Source organism: Somniosus microcephalus, chromosome 3, assembly GCF_052327205.1.
Source record: "Somniosus microcephalus isolate GS21.2 chromosome 3, FLI_Smic_1.0, whole genome shotgun sequence".
NCBI classification, from domain to species: Eukaryota; Metazoa; Chordata; class Chondrichthyes; order Squaliformes; family Somniosidae; genus Somniosus; species Somniosus microcephalus.
The window spans coordinates 169,610,266-169,630,899 of record NC_140989.1 but is presented as its reverse complement, the minus strand read 5'-3'; the positions used below and the strand labels follow the sequence as shown (position 1 = coordinate 169,630,899).

Genomic DNA, 20,634 nt, shown 5'->3' with positions numbered 1-20,634 from the left:
TTTTCATGTAGTTTCCCAATCTACCTTAGCCAACTCGCCCCTCATACCTACGTAGTTTGCTTTGTTTAGATTTAAGACCCTAGTTTCGGATTTAACTAAATCACTTTCAAACTCAATATAAAATTCTATCATATTATGGTCACTCTTCCCTAAAGCCCCCTTTACTACAAGGTTATTAATTAACCCTTTCTCATTGCACAATACTAGATCTGAAATGTTTCCTAGTTGGTTCCTCAACATACTGATCAAGAAAACGATCTTGCATACATTCCATGAATTCATCCTCCACACTATTACTGGAATGTGGTTTGCTCAGGCCTTACCAGGGACACCCACATCCTGAGAATGAATAAAGAATGACTGATATTAAAACACAGCGACACACCACCCCCCAATAAAACAAAACCTGACTACACAATACCTGACCAGGAAAGATGATTGGAAATATTAGTAATCTTTTTGATGATTGAGAGAACATGGCTTCTGAGTTGTTAATGTTGCAATTAAGTACAAGTTCTATGCCGGAATGCACACTCATGTACCTGGCCTTTCCTGATTGTCTTTTTGTGTGTGCTTTGTTTCAGCTGCATTTGCCTTTGTTGTTTTGAAAGATACCAGGACCATTTCTGAACCGGTCATCATTAAAGATCTCAGATCAATTGTTGCCTTTAAGATAGCAAAATATGCTGTTCCTGATCACATCCTGGTGAGTGGCTTCCCTTGCCCCTTCAGGTTTACTGGTTAGAGTCAATGAGCAGCTTTCAGGGGCTACACTAAGTATATGCGTTGACTCTAGTATGTAATGGAGTGTTGAAGTGAGATAAGGAGCGAGCAGTTTGAGCTCCAACACCATTGCGGTTTTTGTTGTTGTATCTTTGCACTCTTCCCTTGGAAAGAATAGTGTGAAGTAGTGGAAGTGTTTGCTGGCTTATAAACAGTCTGATCGGTGGCGTTGTTGTTTTCATATCTTCACGCTCTTTCTTTGGAAAGAATAGTTTGAAGTAGTGGAATGATTCACAGGCTGAGCAACCATCTGACACGCCGCAATGTCAATGCTCATACCATGGCTGTAACCATTTTTACCCAGCCAAATGGGTGGTTAGTCCTCTGCGGTGGGGGGGTTTTATGGGCTCCCATAACTGATATGTTGAGGAGGGGGGATCATCCACACCCACCAGACGTGAGTATCCTGCTGGTTGTTGACCCAGAATTCAGAGTCTGAGCTCCAGTCTCCACTTGCCAGAGCGGGTTGCGAATCCTGCACCTTCTGACTCAGATGCGGGAATAATACCGCTGAGCCAAAGCTTGCTTCTCCACTGTACCAGCATGGAGGCAAGGCATGAGAGACGGAAAGATCGGCAAAATCAGAGGGATCGACAGGAGAAGCCCCACCCCCCAGCCATGAACATGGCTATGTGAGGCTAGTGGTAGAGCATGCCTGCCACATAATAGCCTCCATAGCCCTCCAGGCACCTATCGACCATGAACTTTTGCTCCTTTCCTTGTTGGCACCTCATCCTCAAGTATGAGGGAGATACAACTGCTGTATTTAGCATGCCCGTGTGCTCGTGTGCCCGTGTCCATGCCCGTGTCCTTCCAAACCCGCGACCTCCATCACCTAGAAGGACAAAGGCAGCAGGTGAATGGGAAATCCCGCAGTTTCAGCTTTTTCTGGAATGAGTCACAGATTTTTTTTTCTCCTTTTGCGCTTGTTGTGCATAAAACTATTACCATAGGAAGTGTATGGATTGTACTATTTGTAGAAACACAATTATTTGTATCTAAAACAACCAACAGGAAGTGAAAGTGTTTCTAATCACCCATAACAACGTGGCATAGCTCCCCATAACCATTCTGCCAAAGACAGTATTTGCACAACCATTATTCTTTGTAATTTAAGACATATAAATTATGCCAACCATAAGCATGCTTTGAAATAATGACGTATCATTTAACAGTTTGAGCTGGTTCACCATAGGTTAATGTGACCCCCAACAGCACATTCTAATCTTCCCAAGTTTTGTCCCCACCCCCTCCCACCCCCCAATCCCCACTGATTTTCAATTGTTGGCCGAGAAATGGGCAACCTGCAGTTGAGTATCTCTCCCCACCCCTCCCTGAGTGTAAGACACCCTTGTCCAGTGCAGACATGTCTGGAGACATTTTCCATCAGGTTTAAGCAGCCAGTTGGTAGTAGATTACCCCGGAGCAGAGTTCTGGCTGAAACCGTTCACCGTTCCTTGGAAACTTTGTTTCAAAATTATGATGTGTTTGGATTGAGTAAATCAGGAGAAACGGTTTCCACTGGCAGGAGGGTAGGTTAAAGACACAGATTTATGGTCATTGGCAAAAGATCAAAAGGGGAGATGAGGAGAAATTTCTTTACGCAGCGAGTTGTTGTGACCTGGAATGCACTGTCCTGAAAGGCTGGTGGAAGCAGATTCAACAGTAACTTTCAAAAGGGAATTGTATATATTCTTGAAAAGGAAAAATGTTGCAGGGCTATGGGGAAAGAGCAGGGGAAAGTGGGACTAATTGGAGCGCTCTTTCAGGCGCGCTGGGCTCAATGTCATTGTTCGGTGCTGTGTGATTGTGTCAAACAGGAATGTTGCGGAAATAGAAAAGTGCTTCGGTTTCCAAATGACAAAACATCAGGTACACAGGAGACTTTGAAATGACTGTTGTTTGTATCTGGAATGCCTGACAATGTTGGTCCTTTAATCACTGTGGCATGCACCGAGCCGGGACAAACAACCACTGGCCACCAAAGCTGCCCCCGCCCCCCCCCCCCACGTTTGGAATGCGTGTAATTATTGTTTCCAATTTTCAGATTGTGAAGCGACTTCCCAAAACCCGATCCGGGAAAATCATGAGGCGGGTGCTGAAGAAAATAACTATCGAGGACACGTCTAATCTGGGGGACCTCAGCACACTGGACGACCCGAGCGTCATCAGAGAGATCATTGCGTCCTACCAAAAATATACAAAAGACTCAGCGGCCAGCCAATAAACTATATCGGGACTTCTTAAATGCTGGTCACAATTTGACACACGCAGTACCAATAGGCTGCATACTGTTGAAACTCACTGTTCATTGTTGCACTTACAAATTAATAATGCTGACTCCAATCAATTACATTTACGGATCGGTCGTAAATGCAGCATTGACTCCTTCCCATCCCTAATTCCAACCCCCCGCCGACCCTTCTCCAGGAGACACAGGACTGTGATTAGTCTTCACCTGCACCTCTGCAGTGTTCAGACCATCTCCGCAGTTGGGGTGGGTGATCAGCCAAGCCTATTCCTCGCTCCTAACTGGCCATCTACATCCGCACATACCAGCAGGAGTCAGTCACTGGATAGATCGGGAAGCCTGGCTGATTCTTTTTTTGAATTCCCCTCCCAACACAAGGCGTCGAGTCAACTTGTGAGACCTGTGCCATCCCCCCGCTAGAGACTGGCGAGCTGAGGACAGAAAAGGGGATCAAACTCGAGATCTTCCTGTTCCTGTCTACTTCCATGCCAAATAATGCATTAGCAACTAAGCCATTAAAAAGCACTTGAAATCTGTTTAATTGAAAGTAACACTGAATAAACTTTTAATTGCTTTCTTAAAAAACAACTTGTACAGGGCTTCAGATATTTAGAGATTTCCTGCCCTTGTTCTCTCAGGCCCACAGTTTTCTGCTGGCGATTGCAGAAGTGGATAATCCCAGCCCATGTTCTGAGGGGTTTTCATATTTCAGCGGGTTTCGGGCTAAACAGGCGTTGTGAACATACTGTGGGCAGAACTGACCTGTTCTCTTTAAGGTTGCCAACCCTCCCGGATTGCCCTGGAGTATCCCGGTATTAAAGGTGAATCTCCCGAACACTCCTGTGAGCAACCCGAGAGATAAACTATTGGGGCTTTCGCTTGCCCCGTGTCCGCAGCACAACCCGAATGGAATGCAGCACTGACGCCCGTGCGTTCCAATCAGGTCAAACCATGCGGCGGATAGAGCGCTTTCTGGAGCGCAGAGGATTGTGGGTATCAGAGCCGCCATTATGGACGGAATGTCAGGAGGATTGACGTGTTCACGGGGGAAGTTAGTTAAAGCGGCATGGGGGAGTGGTGAGAGAATTTCCGCGGAGGATTCTTCAGCTTGTCCTGCACATCTGGAGCGTGTGAGAGCAACGGAAACCCCGGAAAGGTATCATAAATGGTGATTTCCACCCCGCCCCCTTCAATTTTTTGTCCTGTGAGGAGAGATTGGGTCGACTAGGCCTGTATTCACGAGAGTTTAGAAGAATGAGAGGGGATCTCAGTATAAAATTCTGACAGGGCTAAACAGACTGGATACAGGGAGGATGTTTCCCCTGGCTGGGGGGTCTAGAACGAGGGGTCACAGTCTCAGGATGCGGGGTAGCACGTTTAGGACTGAGATGAGGAGAAATTTCTTCATAGAATCATAGAAAGTTACAGCACGCAAGGAGGCCATTTCGGCCCATCGTGTCCGCACCGGCCAACAAAGAGCTATCCAGCCTAATTCCACTTCCCAGCTCTTGGTCCGTAGCCCTGCACGTTAGAGCATCCCAAGTGCACATCCAAGTACTTTTTAAATGTGGTTAGGGTTCCTGCCTCTACCACCCTTTCAGGCAGTGAGTTCCAGACCCCCCACAACCCTCTGGGTGAAGAAATTTCCTCTCAAATCCCCTCAACCTTCCACCAATTACTTTAAATCTGTGCCCCCTGGTTTATGACCCCTAAGGGAAATAGGTCCTTTCTATCCACTTTTTCTAGGCCCCTCATCATTTTATACACCTCAATAAGGTCTCCCCTCAGCCTCTTCTGTTCCAAGGAAAACAGACCCAGCCTATCCAGTCTTTCCTCATAGCTAAGATTCTCTACTCCCGGCAACATCCTTGTAAATCTCCTCTGTACCCTCTCTAGTGCAATCACATCTTTCCTGTAATGTGGTGACCAGAACTGCACGCAGTACTCTAGCTGAGGCCTACCTAGTGTTTTATACAGTTGAAGCATAACCCCCCTGCTCTTGTATTCTATGCCACGGCTAATAAAGGCAAGCATTCCGTATGCCTTCTTAACCACCTTATCTACCTGGCCTGCTACCTTCAGGGATCTGTGGACATGCACTCCAAGGTCCCTTTGTTCCTCTACACGACTCAGTGTCCTACCATTTAATGTGTATTCCCTTTCCTTGTTAGCCCTCCCCAAATGCATTACCTCACACCTCTCCGGATTGAATTCCATTTGCCACTGTTCTGCCCACCTGACCAATTGACATCTTCCTGCAGTCTACAGCTTCCTTCTTCAGTATCAACCACACATCTGATTTTAGTATCATCTGCAAACTTCTTAATTATACCCCCTATATTCAAGTCTAGATCATTGATATATACCACAAAAAGCAAGGGACCTAGTACTGAGCCCTGCGGAACCCCACTGGAAACAGCCTTCCAGTCACAAAAACACCCATCAACCATTACCCTCTGCTTCCTGCCTCCGAGCCAGTTTTGAATCCAACTTGACACTTTGCCCTGGATCCCATGGGCTTTTAACTTCATGACCAGTCTGCCATGTGGAACCTTATCAAATGCCTTGATAAAGTCCATATACATTACATCAAATGCACTACCCTCCTCTACCCTCGTTACCTCCTCAAAAAATTCAATCAAGTTTGTCAGACACGACCTTCCCTTAACAAATCCGTGCTGACTATCCTTGATTAATCTGTGTCTTTCGAAATGAAAATTTATCCTGTCCTTCAGAATTCTTTCTAATAATTTTCCCACCACCAAGGTTAGGCTGACTGGTCTGTAATTACTTGGTCTATCCTTTTCTTCCTTTTTAAACAAGGGTACCACATTAGCAGTCCTCCAGTACCACACCTGAAGCCAGAGAGGTTTGGAAAATGATGGTCAGGGTCTCTGCTATTTCCTCTTTTGCTTCGCTTAATAGCCTGGGATACATTTCATCCAGGCCTGGGGATTTATCCACTTTTAAAGCTGCTAAGCCCCTTAATACATCCTCTCTCACTATGTTTATTTCATCTAATATTTTAACACTCCTCCTCCCCGATAGCAATGTCTGCTTCGCCCCTCTCCTTTGTGAAAACAGACGCAACATATTCATTAAGAACCCTACCGACGTCTCCCGCCTCCACACACCGATTACCCTCATGATCTCTAATAGACCCTATCCTGTCTTTAATTATCCTTTTACTTTTAATATATTTATAAAACATCTTTGGGTTTTCCTTGATTTTACTTGCCAAGAATTTTTCATGCTCTCTCTTTGCTTTCCTAATATCCTTTTTAATTGCACCCCTGCACTTTCTGTACTCCTCTAAAGATTCTGGAGTATTTAGCCCTCGGTATCTGTCATATGCCTCCCTCTTTTTCTTTATCCTACCCTGTATGTCCCTAGACATCCAGGGGGCTCTAGATTTGTTAGTCCCACCTTTTTTCTTTAAGGGCACATATTTGGTCTGAACTCTCTGGATCGCCTCCTTGAATGCCTGACGCTGATTTACCTTCAAGTAGCTGTTTCCAGTCCACTATGGCTAAATCCCCTCTGAACTTAGCAAAATTTGCTTTTCCCCAATTTAAATTTTTTATTCCTGGTCTATCCTTGTCCTTTCAGAAGGTGGTGAACCTGTGGAATTCTCTACCATAGAAGGCTGTGGAGGCCAAGTCACTGAATATATTTAAGAAAGAGATAGATAGATTTCTAGACACAAAAGGCATCAAGGGGCCTGGGGAGAGAGCGGGAATATGGTATTGAGATAGAGAATCAGCCATGGTCATAATGAATGGTGGAGCAAGCTCGAAGGGCCGAATGGCCTATTCCTGCTCCTATTTTTCCATGTTTTCTATGTTTCACCGGGGCTTCCACGGTTCTCCTCCCCCCCATAAAGTAACAGTAGATAAGTGGGAGAACACCCGCCCGCCCCCCCCCCCCGCCACCCCTTGGTGCCATGAAAATCTATTCCGCTTATTCAAACATTTATTCAGGAAGACAATGGCGTGGTTAAATCTGCATCTGTCCTTGCTACAGTTCTGTCTGGCTGCTGATCTTGTTGATCAATAAGACCACATACTGAAGAGATAATTACAAGTCCTAGCCCTGTCCAGGCTACCCCAGATCAGGCGTATTCCCCAGACATTCACCTTCAACTAAAGTTAGAGATAGCCGAATTCTATAAGATGCTTAAATGGGTCTAAAGGTTCAGGCTATCTCTCCCTAAAGGAAAGGAATGACTGAAGATGTTACCATCCTCTGGATAGCACTTTTAATAAGTTTAACTAGACTGTAACCTTCCAGATATTATGAGGGTCCGGAATACCCCCCAGAATTCTGCAACTCCTTACAAAAGAGTGTACAGAAATTGGGTTCACGAGTTTATACAGAAATACTCTGAGACAATTCTAAAAATATATAGATTTATATGCCAACATTCAGTTAACAGCTGTTGAGTCAGTCGCAACATTAACAGTTCAAAAACAATTAGCTTATATTTTTTATTTCTCAGAGATCCTTATTTTCAAATCTTTACTTTGTTACATTTCTTACTTATTTCTAAATCCAGAATATCCACCAAAATCAAATTATAGTACGGTTAGATCCCCGAGACTCAAAGTTAAAAACTTACAGATGGTGCCTGTAAAGTTGAGAAACGCCTGGCCCGTTCAGCGACTTCTGACTTTCTGTTTGAAAAGCTCTTATTTTTAGACTCTTTTTGAATGGTATTTTCTTTGAAGTTTCCTGCTGATGTAAGCTAATTGTCTTATTCATTCTCTCTGTTGAATGCTTTCTATTCTTACTGTCATTTCAGCTGCTGCATGCATAATTACGTCTCTACCTTTAGGTGGTCAATAGTCATCAGAAAAACAATATGACAGCAATGGTTTCTGTTTGATGCCATTTTTACAAAATCCTTTCATTCAATTCTTAATATTGGCTTAACTGGTTTTTAACAGACATTGTGACTCCGTGGTGTTCCAAGTTCAATACAATAACAATGTAACTGCTTGGTGCATCTATTGAAGTCATATCTTCAAAGTGTTCTGCAGGTATCATATTTACTATATGTAAATTAAAACCACTTTAACCAGAGTGTTTACTTGTTTTCTAGCTATCTCAATTGGTTGCATATTTAATCGTGTGTTTCCTGTCTTCCAAGTTTAACATAAAAACTATTTGACCAGCAGGTGTTTCTTTTACTTGATGTCATCTTTTCAAAGGCACATGGTTTTTTAATATTCTGTGTTTCTGTTTCACGTGTTAGTTCTTTAACACTTTAAACTGGGCATTTCATTGTGTTCCCTCCAGACTCCAGACCTTTCGGAATTGCCAAACTGCCATTTCAATAGGGTCATTGTTTTAGTATATTTAACCATTTCCCATTTCAAAGCTTGAATGTTTGCAACTTTGTTAACAACTGATCTTTATCTCAGAAGCCTGTTTTCTGTTTACAGCCTGTGTCTCCGAGGCTTTAGATTTTTAAACCCAGTATATCATGTATTAATAAATATCAGAATTCTGTTCATATTATGGTGTATCTTTCTGAAATATGGCTTATTCCTTAACAATTCTTCCACCTCTGTAATGTCGCCTGTCTCTGCCACTGCCTCAGCCCATGTGCGGCTGAAACCCTCCTCCATGCCTTTGTTACCTCCAGACTCGACTATTCCAACGCTCTCCTGGCCGGCCTCCCGTCTTCCACCCTCTGTAAACTTCAGCTCATCCAAAGCTCAGCTGCCCGTGACCTAACTCACACCACGTCCTGTTCACCCATCATCCCTCTGCTCACTGACCTACATTGGCTCCCCGTCCAGCAACATATCAAATGTAAAATTCTCATCATTGTGTTCAAATCGCTCCATGGAAACGCCCCTCCCTATTTCTGTAACCTTCTCCACCTGTCCTAATGTCTCTTTCTTTGGCTCGGTGTCAAGTTTTGTTTGATTATGCTCTTGTGAAGTGCCTTGGGACATTTTATGGCACTATGTAAAAGCAAGTTGTTGTTATCGCAAAAGAAAGTGCCATAATTATACATCTCGCAACTTGATTTTGGTTTCACTAAAGAAATGCTCCCAGGAGAACTTACACAAATCCTATTTATGAGCTTGACCCCCTTAAGTTGTTTACATTAGAACTTAAATTAAACCGGAGCAGAGATGCATTGGCTGGGGAACATGGCGTCCGAACTGGGAATCTCAGCTGGGTGCTGTGGGGAAGGAATGACCAGAGTGAGGGTTGTCCTGCTTACGACCAAGAGTCAGAGAAGAGCAGGAGTGGTTGAAGACCCAGATGAGACCACCTCCTCACCTGCTCAGTCACAGAGGGGCTGGGGAGAAGCTATAAGGGACTTGATGCACTGCCGGAAGAGAGTTCAGCTGTCTCACACTGAGAATTCAGGGAGGAGTTGTTCAACGTGTGGGGCACAGATTCACAAATCATTAAAAGTAGCAACGCAGATTAACAAAGTCATTAAAAGTGAAAACAAAGCACTGGGGTTCATTTCTAAAGGGATAGAATTCAAAAGCAGAGAAGTTACGTGCAACTTATATAGAACCTTGGTTAGACCACACTTAGAATACTGTGCACTGTTCTGGTCTTCATATTACAAAAAGGATATAGAGGCACTGGAGAAAGTGCTAAAAAGATTTACAAGGATGATACTAGAATTGAGAGGGTACGACCATCAGGAAAGATTGAACAGACTGGTGCTCTTTTTGCTAGAAAAGAGAAGACTGAGAGGTGACCTGATAGAGCTCTTTAAAATTATGAAGGGGTTTGATAGGGTAGATGTAGAAGAGATGTTTCTATTTGTGGTGGAGTCCAAAACAGGGGGCCATTAATAGAGTCATAGAGTAATACAGCACGGATAGAGGCCCTTCGGCCCATCGTGTCCGCGCCGGCCATCAAGCCCTGTCTAATCTAATCCCATATTCCAGCATTTGGCCCGTAGCCTTGTATGCTATGGCATTTCAAGTGCACATCCAAATGCTTCTTAAATGTTGTGAGGGTTTCTGCCTCCACAACCCTTTCAGACAGTGAGTTCCAGACTCCAACCACCCTCTGGGTGAAAAAGTTCTTTCTCAAATCCCCTCTAAACCTCCCGCCCTTTACCTTGAATCTATGCCCCCTAGTTATTGACCCCTCTACTAAGGGAAAAAGCTCCTCAGCATCCATCCTATCTATGCCCCTCATAATTTTGTACACCTCAATCATGTCCCCCCTCAGCCTCCTCTGCTCCAAGGAAAACAAACCCAATCTGCCCAGTCTCTCTTCATAGCTGAAGCGCTCCAGCCCTGGTAACATCCTGGTGAACCTCCTCTGCACCCTCTCTAACGCGATCACATCCTTCCTGTAGTGTGGCGACCAGAACTGCACACAGTATTCCAGCTGTGGCCTAACCAGTGTTTTATACAGCTCCATCATAACCTCCTTGCTCTTATATTCAATGCCTCGGCTAATGAAGGCAAGTATCCCATATGCCTTTTTTACCACCTTATCCACCTGTTCCGCCGCCTTCAGGGATCTGTGTACTTGCACACCCAGATCCCTCTGACCCTCCGTCTTGCCTAGGGTCTTTCCATTCATTGTGTATTCCTTTGCCTTGTTAGTCCCCCCAAAGTGCATCACCTCGCACTTTTCCGGGTTAAATTCCATTTGCCACTGTTCCGCCCATCTGACCAACCCATCTATATCGTCCTGCAGACTGAGGCTACCCTCCTCGCTATTTACCACCCTACCAATTTTTGTATCATCCGCGAACTTACTGATCATACCCTTTACATTCATATCCAAGTCATTAATGTAGACCACAAACAGCAAGGGACCCAGCACCGATCCCTGTGGTACCCCACTGGCCACAGGCTTCCAGTCACAAAAACAACCTTCGACCATCACCCTCTGCCTTCTGCCACTAAGCCAGTTTTGTATCCAATGTGCCAAGGCACCCTGGATTCCATGGGCTCTTACCTTCTTGACCAGTCTCCTGTGCGGGACTTTATCGAAGGCCTTACTGAAATCAATGTATACCACATCCACTGCGTTACCCTCATCCACACACCTAGTCACCCCCTCAAAAAATTCAATCAAATTAGTCAGACGTGATCTTCCCTTGACAAAGCCATGTTGACTATCCCTGATTAATCCTTGCCTCTCCAAGTGGAGACAAATTTTGTCCCTCAGGATTTTTTCCAATAATTTTCCTACCACTGATGTTAGGCTCACTGGCCTGTAGTTCCCCAGTTTTTCCCTACTACCCTTCTTGAATAATGGTACTACATTAGCGGTTCTCCAGTCCTCTGGCACATCCCCTATAAGATAGTCACTAATAAATCCAAGAAAGAATTCAGGAGAAACATCTTTACTCAGAGTGATGAGAATGTGGAACTCGCTACCACAGGGAGTGGTTGAGGCGAATAGTATAGATGCATTTAAGGGGAAGCTGGATAAGTACATGAGGGAGAAAGGAATAGAAGAATATGCTGCTGGGATGAGATGAAGTAAGGTGGGAGGAGGCTCGTGTGGAGAATAAAAACTGGCGTAGACCTGTTCCAGAATGGCCTGTTTCTGTGCTGTAAATTCTATATAATTCTATGTAACCCCATGTCATTCCATGCCAACTTAAAGAATAAGGTCCTGTGGAACTGGGACAGTCATTACAGCAAGGAAAATAGAGATGTAAATCTCAGCACAAGGAACTTGCAGTTTACTGGGCTTTGGACACAAATTTGAACTGTTTGCAGTTTACTTTCCTCCTTTCAGTTTCTATATCTTTTCCACACACTAAGTGTGGTAATAGCTTTCAGTGCTGGCCCATGAGGCACGTATACATGACCTAGCTAGAATTACACTACTAGTCAGCAAAATATCTCAGCACATTGCAGAAAGTCAGTATTTTTTTCCAAAGAAAAGGACTTTCCTGTGAATTGATAGGGGCACTGAGCTCATTGGATCTGATAAGGACTGGGTGGTGCAGTAGTTGAGCACACTATCTTCAAATCCAGCTCAGGTTGATGGAGGGAGGGGCACTCACTGTCTCCGACAGCTGTAACTTTTTTTTAAACATGTGTGTGGTTTTCAATTCCGAGCAATAGTTGCCGTTGTATAGATGACCTGTGCAGAAGACGGAAACACAAAATCCACACTGGTGCATTCGAGGTGAGGGCCCACTTTTGGATCAAAGTGCGGCAGAGAAAGTTTTAGTTGCAATCCAACCCTTGCTGTACATGATGGTGACAGGGGCAAAAGTATTAAAGTGTTTCCACATCCTTTACTTTAAGAAAGAAGAAAGAGCTTGCATTTCTACAGCACCTTTCACGACCTCAGGACGCCCCAAAGTGCTTCACAGCCAATGTAGTACTGTTGAAGTGTAGTCACTGTTGTAATGTGGGAAACATGGCATCCAATTTGTGGACAGTGGGGAAAACCCCCTTGGCTCTTCTTCAGAATAGTGCCATAGGAACAGTGTAGAGGGAACTTAACTTTGTATCTGTTGATGAAAAATCCCACCCCAATTAATTCTTTTCCAGGAGATGTCGTGAAACTCATTGCCTCCATCAGTCTTCCCCTTCACCTTTAAGTGTCAGCTGTGGCTCAGTGGGTAGCACTTTCACTTCTCAGTCAGTGGGTTCAAGTTCCACTCCAGAGACTTGAGCATATAATGCAGGCTGACACTCTAGTGCAGTACTGAGGGAGTGCTGCACTGTCAGAGGTGTCATCTTTCAGTTGCAACGTTAAACCGAGGCCCCATCTACCCTTTCAGGTGGAAGTAAAAGATCCCATGGCACTATTTCGAAGAAGAGCAGGGGAGTTCTCCCCACTGTCCTTGCCAATCCCTCAATCAACATCAGCAACTGGTCATAAATCTCATTGCTGTTTGTGGGAGCTTGCTGTGCACAAATTAGCTGCTGTTATTTCCTACATTACAACAGTGACTACACTCCAAAAGTGCTTCATTGGCTGTCAAGCACTTTGGGTCATCACAAAAGGCGCTATATAAATGCTAGTCTTTCTATAATCTCCCATGATCTAAATGGCAGAAACAGCAGGTTAAAAAAGTGCCTGCAGACAACTGCTGTGCTTACCAGCAATAAATGTTGGTATTACTTTGCCACCTAGTGGATGAAAGTGGAACTGCAATGCTTAATGAGTCCTCGCCAACATTTATCCCTGGACCAACACATGAAACAGATGACAAAAACAAAATACTGGAAATCTGAACTAAAAACAGAGAATGCTGGAAACACTCAGCAGGTTAGGCAGCATCTGTGGAGAGAGAAACAGAGTTAACGTTTCAGGGTGATGACCTTTCATCACATATTGAAACAAATGATCTGGTCATTTCTTGCTTTGCTGTTTGTGGGACCTTGTTGTGCTCAAATTGGCTAATGTGTTTCACTACATTATAACAATGATGAATACACTTCAAAAGTACTTCTCTTAAATACGCCGTTCGTTTCCCATACCCCTTCGACTGTGCATGTGTGGGGTTCTCCCTGATAATTAAGGTTGGCCGCTAACTTCGGGTCACTTGTCGTTTTTACCCTCAGGTCCATCCCTTCCAGTTGGAGTGTCCACCGAGCAATTCAGGTGCTAGAAACCGTTTCGCCCTTAATTCAGCCTTCTAATAGGAGACGGGTCGGCGTATGATGGGTGAGGAGGGTGATGGGCTGCGTTCCTGTAAACACCGCAAATTGCTTTACCGCCCAGAAGGTAGCGAGCAAGTGCCGCTCACAGGGAGAGTAATCCTTCTCTACCTCCGACAGTACCTTGGAGGCAGAGGCTACTGGTCTCAAGTGCCCATTAGTTTCTTGCACGAGGGCAGTGGTCAGGTTGGTGTCCGTTGCCGCCACCTCCAGGCTAAAGTCCTTCCTGGGGTCCACGGCCCCTAGGGCTGGAGCCATCTGTAAGTCCCTTTTCAGCTGCACAGTTCTTGTCCCACTCCCATGCTACTCCTTTTCTTAATAACCTCAGCAAGGGAGCCCCTGTGGCCGTGTAATTTCCTATAAATTCTCTGCAGTAATCTGTTAGACCCAAGAATGACCTCAGGGCAGTAACCGACCCTGGGCGGTGCAACTCCTGGATTGTTCAACGCTTCGCCACACCTATGGTACGCTCCCCTGGTCCAACAGTTAATCCGAGAAACTGGACTTCCTTTTTTCCTATCTGAGCCTTTTTGGGGTTTCCTTTGAAACCCACTACCTTAAGCAATTCCAGCAGTTCTTCCAACAATACCTCATGTTCCTCCTCGCTCTCTGAGAACAATAATAAGTCGTCCACATATTGGATAAGTTGCTCTGGCTTACTAAACTCGGGCAGGCACTTGGCCGTGCACTGGTGGAAAATGGACGGACTGTCGTGCAATCCTCGTGGCAGGCAAGTTCACGTGCACTTTTTAAAAATTTGTTTATGAGATGTGGGCATCGCTGGCAATGCCAGCATTTATTGCCCATCCCTAGTTGCCCTTGAGAAGGTGGTGGTGAGCCGCCTTCTTGAATGTCAAGGGGAGGTAGTTAGACTGTCGCTTGTTGGAGATAGTCATTGCCTGGCACTTTTGTGGCGTGAATGTTACCTGCCACTTATCAGCCCAAGCCTGAACGTTGTCCAGGTCTTGTTGCATGCGGGCATGGACTGCTTCATTATCTGTGGAGTTGTGAATGGCGCTGAACACTGTGCAGTCATCAGCGAACATCTCCATTTCTGATCTTATGTTGGAGGGAAGGTTATTGATGAAGCAGCTGAAGATGGTTGGGCCTAGGACACTGCCCTGAGGAACTCCTGCAGCGATGTCCTGGGGCTGTGATGATTGATCTTCAACCACCACAACCATCTCCCTTTGTGCTAGGTATGACTCCAGCCAGTGGAGAGTTTTCCCCCTGATTCCCATTGGCTTCAGTTTTACTAGGGCTCCTTGATGCCAGACTCGGTCAAATGCTGCCTTGATGTCAAGGGCAATCACTCTCACCTCCATTCAGCTCCTTTGTCCATGTTTGGACCAAGGCTGTAATGAGGTCGGGAGCCAAGTGGTCTTGGCGGAACCCAAACTGGGCATCAGTGAGCAGGTTATTGGTGAGTAAGTGTCGCTTGATAGCAGTGTCGATGACACCTTCCATCACTTTGCTGATGATTGAGTGTAGACTGATGGGGCGATAATTGGTCGAGTTGGATTTGTCCTTTTTGTGAACAGTGTTGTAGCTGTACTGGAACAGCTTGGCTAGAGGCGCGGCTAGTTCTGGAGCACAAGTCTTCAGCACGATAGCCAGGATGTTGTCACGGCCCATAGCCTTTTCTGCCTCCAGTGCGCTCAGCCGTTTCTTGATATCACTTGGAGTGAATCGAATTGGCTGAAGAATGGTTTCTGTGATGGTGGGGACCTCGGGAGTAGGCCGATATGGATCATCCACTCGGCACTTCTGGCTGAAGTTGGTTGCAAACGCTTCAGCCTTGTCTTTTGCACTCACATGCTGGGCTCCACCATCATTGAGAATGGGGATATTCCTGGAGCCTCCTCCTCCCGTTATATGTTTAATGGTCCACCACCATTCACGACTGCATGTGGCAGGACTGCAGAGCTTTGATCTGATCTGTTGATTGTGGGTTTGCTTAGCCCTGTCTATAGCATGCTGCTTCCACTTTTTAGCATGCATGTAGTCCTGTGTTGCAGCTTCCCCAGGTTGGCACCTCATTTTTAGGTACGTCTGGTGCTGCTCCTGGCATGCTCTTCTACACTCCTTATTGAACCAGGGTTGGTCCCCTGGCTTGATGGTAATGGTAGAGTGAGGGGTATGCCGGGCCATGAGGTTACAGATTGTGGTGGAATACAATTCTGCTGTTGCTGATCGCCCACAGCGCCTCATGGATGCCCAGTTTTGAGCTGCTAGATCTGTTCTGAATCTATCCCATTTAGCACGGTGGTAGTGCCACACAACACGATGGAGGGTGTCGTCAGTGTGAAGACTGGGCTTCGTCTCTACAATGACTGTGCGGTGGTCAGTGCTGTCATGGACAGATGCATCTGCGACAGGTAGATTGGTGAGGACGAGGTCAAGTAGGTTTTTCCCTCGTGTTGGTTCACTCACCACCTGTCGCAGGCCCAGACTGGCAGTTATGTCCTTCAGGACTCAGCCAACTCGGTCAGTAGTGGTGCTACCGAGCCACTCTTGGTGATGGACATTGAAGTCCCCCACCCAGAGTACATTGTGTGCCCTTGCTACTCAGTGCTTTTTCCAAGTGGTGTTCAACATGGAGGAGTACTGATTCATCAGCTGAGGGAGGGCGGTAGGTGGTAACTAGCAGGAGGTTTCCTTGCCCGTGCTCAACCTGAAGCCATGAGACTTCATGGGGTCCGGAGTCAATGTTGAGGGCTCCCAGGGCCACACCCTCCTGACTGTATACCACTGTGCCGCCACCCCTGGTGGGACAGGCCATACCCAGGGATGGAGGAGTTTGGGACATTGGCTGAAAGGTATGATTCTGTGAGTATGACTATGTCAGGCTGCTGCTGGACGAGTCTGTGGGACAGCGCTTCCAATTTTGGCACAAGTCCCCAGATGTTGGTGAGGAGGACTTTGCAGGGTTGACAGGGCTGGGTGTGCCGTTGCCGTGTCCGTAGCCGGTGCCAAGGTCGATGCCGGGTGGTCCGTCCGGTTTCATTTGTTTTGTAACGGTTAAGAGTCAACCACATTGCTGTGGGTCGGGATTCACATACAGGCCAGACCGGGTAAGGACGGCAGATTCCCTTCCCTAAAGGATATTCGTGAACCAGATGGGTTTTTATGACAATCCGATAGTTTCATGGTCACCATTACGGATACTAGCTTTTTTCCCTCACATTTATTTAATTAACTGAATTTAAATTCCCCAGCTGCCGTGGTGGGATTTGATCGCACGTCTCTGGATCATTAGTCCAGGCCTCTGGATTACTAGCCCAGTGACATTACCACTACGCTACCGTTCCCTTAAAGGTGAATGCAAACTTATACTGATCCTCAGGGTGTAGGGGGATCGACCAGAGTCTGTTTGAGATGTCCCTTCCTGTGAACACGGTGGCGGGGCTCAGGATGTTGCTGATCAAGTCAACAACTACGGCCGCCATCGTGGGAGCGCAGGCGGGGATGTATTTATTTAAGACTCTCTACTCTTCGCCAAGAAGCGTCTGGTTTCTTGACCGGCCAAATGGTGGAATGGACATGCGTCGCGAGGGGCCTCAGTACCCCATGCTCCACCAAGGACGTAACTGCCTTTACTAGGTCTCTCTCTGCTTCCTTGGAAAACGTGTACTGCTTCTGTAGTCTAGACATCGCTTCCCCCCGTCCCCGCCACCCCTGCCCACACACACTTCCACTCCTGCCACCTGCCACAGTCATGTTTGTGGGTGGCAAAGGTGTCCTTTCCATTCCGTACTAGAGTATGGTATTTGTCGGCTACCCTGGTCACCAATGTTTCCAGGTCATAGGGTCCCGCGGGCGTCACCACCCACGCCTCTCCACGTCGCTGGGGTATCACAACTATGCCCCTCATTATCATCCGCTCCTCCCCATAGGCAATCCTTCTCCATGTCCACTATAACATTGTGGGCCAGCATCCAATCCGAACCTAACACCCCCAGGCCCGGCTGGTCCCATTTCATTAATATACAAGTCCACTTTGTTTGGAGGGGCCCCACCTTAAAACTTAAAGGTTTTGACACCGCCCCAGCCACTGAATCGCTCGTAAAACCCCCTAGAACATAGGGAGTTCCACTTGACCAAGGAGACCTCATTGGGGAGGGAGAGTGGATCACTGTCCTCGATGCTGCAGTATCTATTAGGTAGGCCCCCTCTCTCCCTCAACTGTGATATCTATACAAGGTCGTCCCCAATCGTTGTACCTGAGTGGACACAGGTACTCGGGCCGGGCGCGGCCCCTTCATGCTCGGGGTTCTCCGCTGTCTTCTCCCTGGGCTGCGTGGACCTTTCCCTGGGGTGCTTCATCCCGTAACTCCTTCAGACCCTCCTTCATACATTTGGTGAATGGTTTGGCCACATGCTCTTGGGTGGGGGCCCTTGGTCGAGTTCCTCTGACCTCCCCTTTCTCAGGGGTCGACAGAAGCGCGCAAAATGTCCTACCCCTCCACAATGATAGCATTCTCGCCCCTGGGTTCCGCCTTTCCTTGCCGCCCCCTCTTGTTGCCACCTTCAGGGTGATCCAGCATCGAGTCCCTCACCCTTCATTTCGCAGACCTTGCCGTCCGGTTCATTTATCACCCCGGTGTTCTCTTTATCCACCTGCCGTGCTTCAAAGCGCAGAGCCATTGTCCGCAATACCCCGGCCTCGGTATTGGTATCATCCTGAGTCAAAATCCGCCAGAGCGGCTTGTAAATAGGGCGGGCTGTGGGAGATCAGGGTGCGCACCAGTGATGACGTGGCTGCCTGTCCAGTCCGCCGCTATCTGTCGCATTATAAACCGGTCATAATCTATCGGTGAACGCCGCCGGCAACTCGCGCGGGCCTTGTCTTCCCTCCCCTGCCACATTGCCTGGGTGATTCTTAACTTTAGCGCATCATAATTACACTCTCCTCTTTTGTCTTCCTGTGGGAGACCAGCGAAAATGCCAGGACTCAAAGTAAATAGCAGTAAGCGCTTCCTGTCGGCCTCATCCAGGCCATTTAAAGTGGCAATTTGGTCTATTTCCAGGCAATGTCCTTGGGGGTCTCCTCCCTGATATAACTTTTTCATGTCACTGGACATTTTCCTAACTCCTCTATATTAAACGGTACCTCAAACTCCCGGTCTAGTGCGTCCCGGGCCCCGTCTTTGCCGTATGGGATTGATGGGCAGCGGCCAGAATTCTTCCGGGGGGACGCTCCTACTCAGGATTAACCTCATCACTTGCATCCCCATTTCCTCCAGCCAATGGAGATATGGCACACACAATGCCCCTTTCAACTTGTAACTTCTCCTCCAATTCTTTGATTCTCTTTTTACTTTCTGTATGAACTCCACGGGCACCCCTTTCTTCTGATGCCTGTCTTTGGGTTACCCTGAATGCAACTTTGAGATCCTCATTGGCCTGCCCTGCCTGTTCGGCTTGGTGTCTCTGTTAAGATGCTTCTTCTGACCAAACATCACGTTGACTCTGATTATTCATATACTGACGTTCAAGGTATTATTCCTTGTTACACCATCTTTCTTTTGCCTTTTTGAAATCTTCCTCGAGCAGTTTCCTACTCTCGCTTTTTTCTTCTAACTCTTTTAACAAACGATTTATAGAAACATAGATGATAGGAGCAGGAGTAGGCCATTCGGCCCCTTGAGGCAGCTCCACCATTCAATGAGATCATGGCTGATCATCCAAATTCAGTACCCTGTCCCTGCCTTCTCCCCATATCCCTTGATCCCTTTAGCCTTAAGAAATATATCCAACTCCTTGAATATATTTAATGAACTGGCCTCCACCGCCCTCTGTGGCAGAGAATTCCACAGGTTCACCACTCTCTGGATGAAGAAATTCCTCCTCATCTCAGTCCTAAATGGCTTACCCCTTATCCATAGACTATGACCCCTGGTTCTGGACGCCCCGGCCATCGGGAACATCCTTCCTGCATCTAGTCTGTCCAGGCCTGACAGAATTTTATAGGTTTCGATGAGATCCCCTCTCAATCTTCTAAATTCCAGTGAGTATAAGCCCATTCAACACAATCTCTCCTCATACGTCATTCCTGCCATCCCAGGTATCAGCCTGGTGAATCTTCGCTGCACTCCTTCCATGGCAAGAACATCCTTCCTCAGATAAGGCGACCAAAACTGCACACAATACTCAAGGTGCGGTCTCACCAAGGCCCTGTACAACTGCAGCAAGACATCCTTGTTCCTGTACTCGAACCCTCTTGCTACGTAGGCCAACATACCATTTTCCTTCTTAACCGCCTGCTGCACCTGCATGCTTACCTTCAGCGACTGGTGCACAAGAACACCCAGGTCTCTTTGCACTTCCCCTTCTCCCAATCTATTGCCATTCAAATAACAATCTGCCTTCCTGTTTTTGCCACCAAAGTGGATATCCTCACATTTATCCACATTATAGTGCATTTGCCATGTTTCTGCCCAATCACCCAACCTGTCCAAATCGTACTGGAGTTTCACGACATCCTCCTCACAGCATACCCTCCCACCCAGCTTTGTGTCGTCTGCAAATTTGGAGATGTTACATCCAATTCCCTCGTCCATATCATTAATATATATTGTGAACAGCTGGGGTCCTAGGACAGATCCCTGTGGTACCCCACTAGTCACTGCCTGCCACTCGGAAAATGACCCGTTTATTCCAACTCTTTGCTTTCTATCTGCCAACCAGTTCTCTATCCAAGTCAATACCTTGCCCCCAATTCCATGTGCCTAAACTTTACACACTAATCTCTTATGCAGGACCTTATCGAAAGCCTTCTGAAAGTCGAAATACAGCACATCCACTGTTTCTCCCTTATCTATTTTACCAGTTACATCCTCAAAAAATTCCAGTAGATTAGTCAAGCACGATTTACCTTTTGTAAATCCTGTTGACTTTGTCCGATCCTGTCACTGTTTTCCCAGTGCTCTGCTATTACATCTTTTATAATGGACTCTAGCATTTTCC

The 20,634-nt window shown here is 46.5% G+C and overlaps 1 protein-coding gene and 1 long non-coding RNA gene across 2 annotated transcripts in view; one reads left to right on the top strand and one right to left on the bottom strand.

Moving 5' to 3' along the window:
- The window catches only part of LOC147121538 (acetyl-coenzyme A synthetase 2-like, mitochondrial), a 169,760-nt gene extending 166,138 nt beyond the window's left edge, over window positions 1-3,622 (top strand). Inside the window, exons 13-14 of the mRNA XM_085981870.1 lie at window positions 585-706; window positions 2,831-3,622. Coding sequence (XP_085837996.1) covers window positions 585-706; window positions 2,831-3,010 — 302 coding nt within the window. The 3' untranslated portion in view covers window positions 3,011-3,622. The remainder of the gene's footprint in view (window positions 1-584; window positions 707-2,830) is intronic.
- LOC147121537 (uncharacterized) overlaps window positions 1-18,427 on the bottom strand; it is a 33,506-nt gene extending 15,079 nt beyond the window's left edge. The window contains exon 1 of the long non-coding RNA XR_015077567.1: window positions 18,225-18,427. This is a non-coding gene — a long non-coding RNA (uncharacterized LOC147121537). The remainder of the gene's footprint in view (window positions 1-18,224) is intronic.
- Window positions 18,428-20,634: the final 2,207 nt, after the last annotated feature.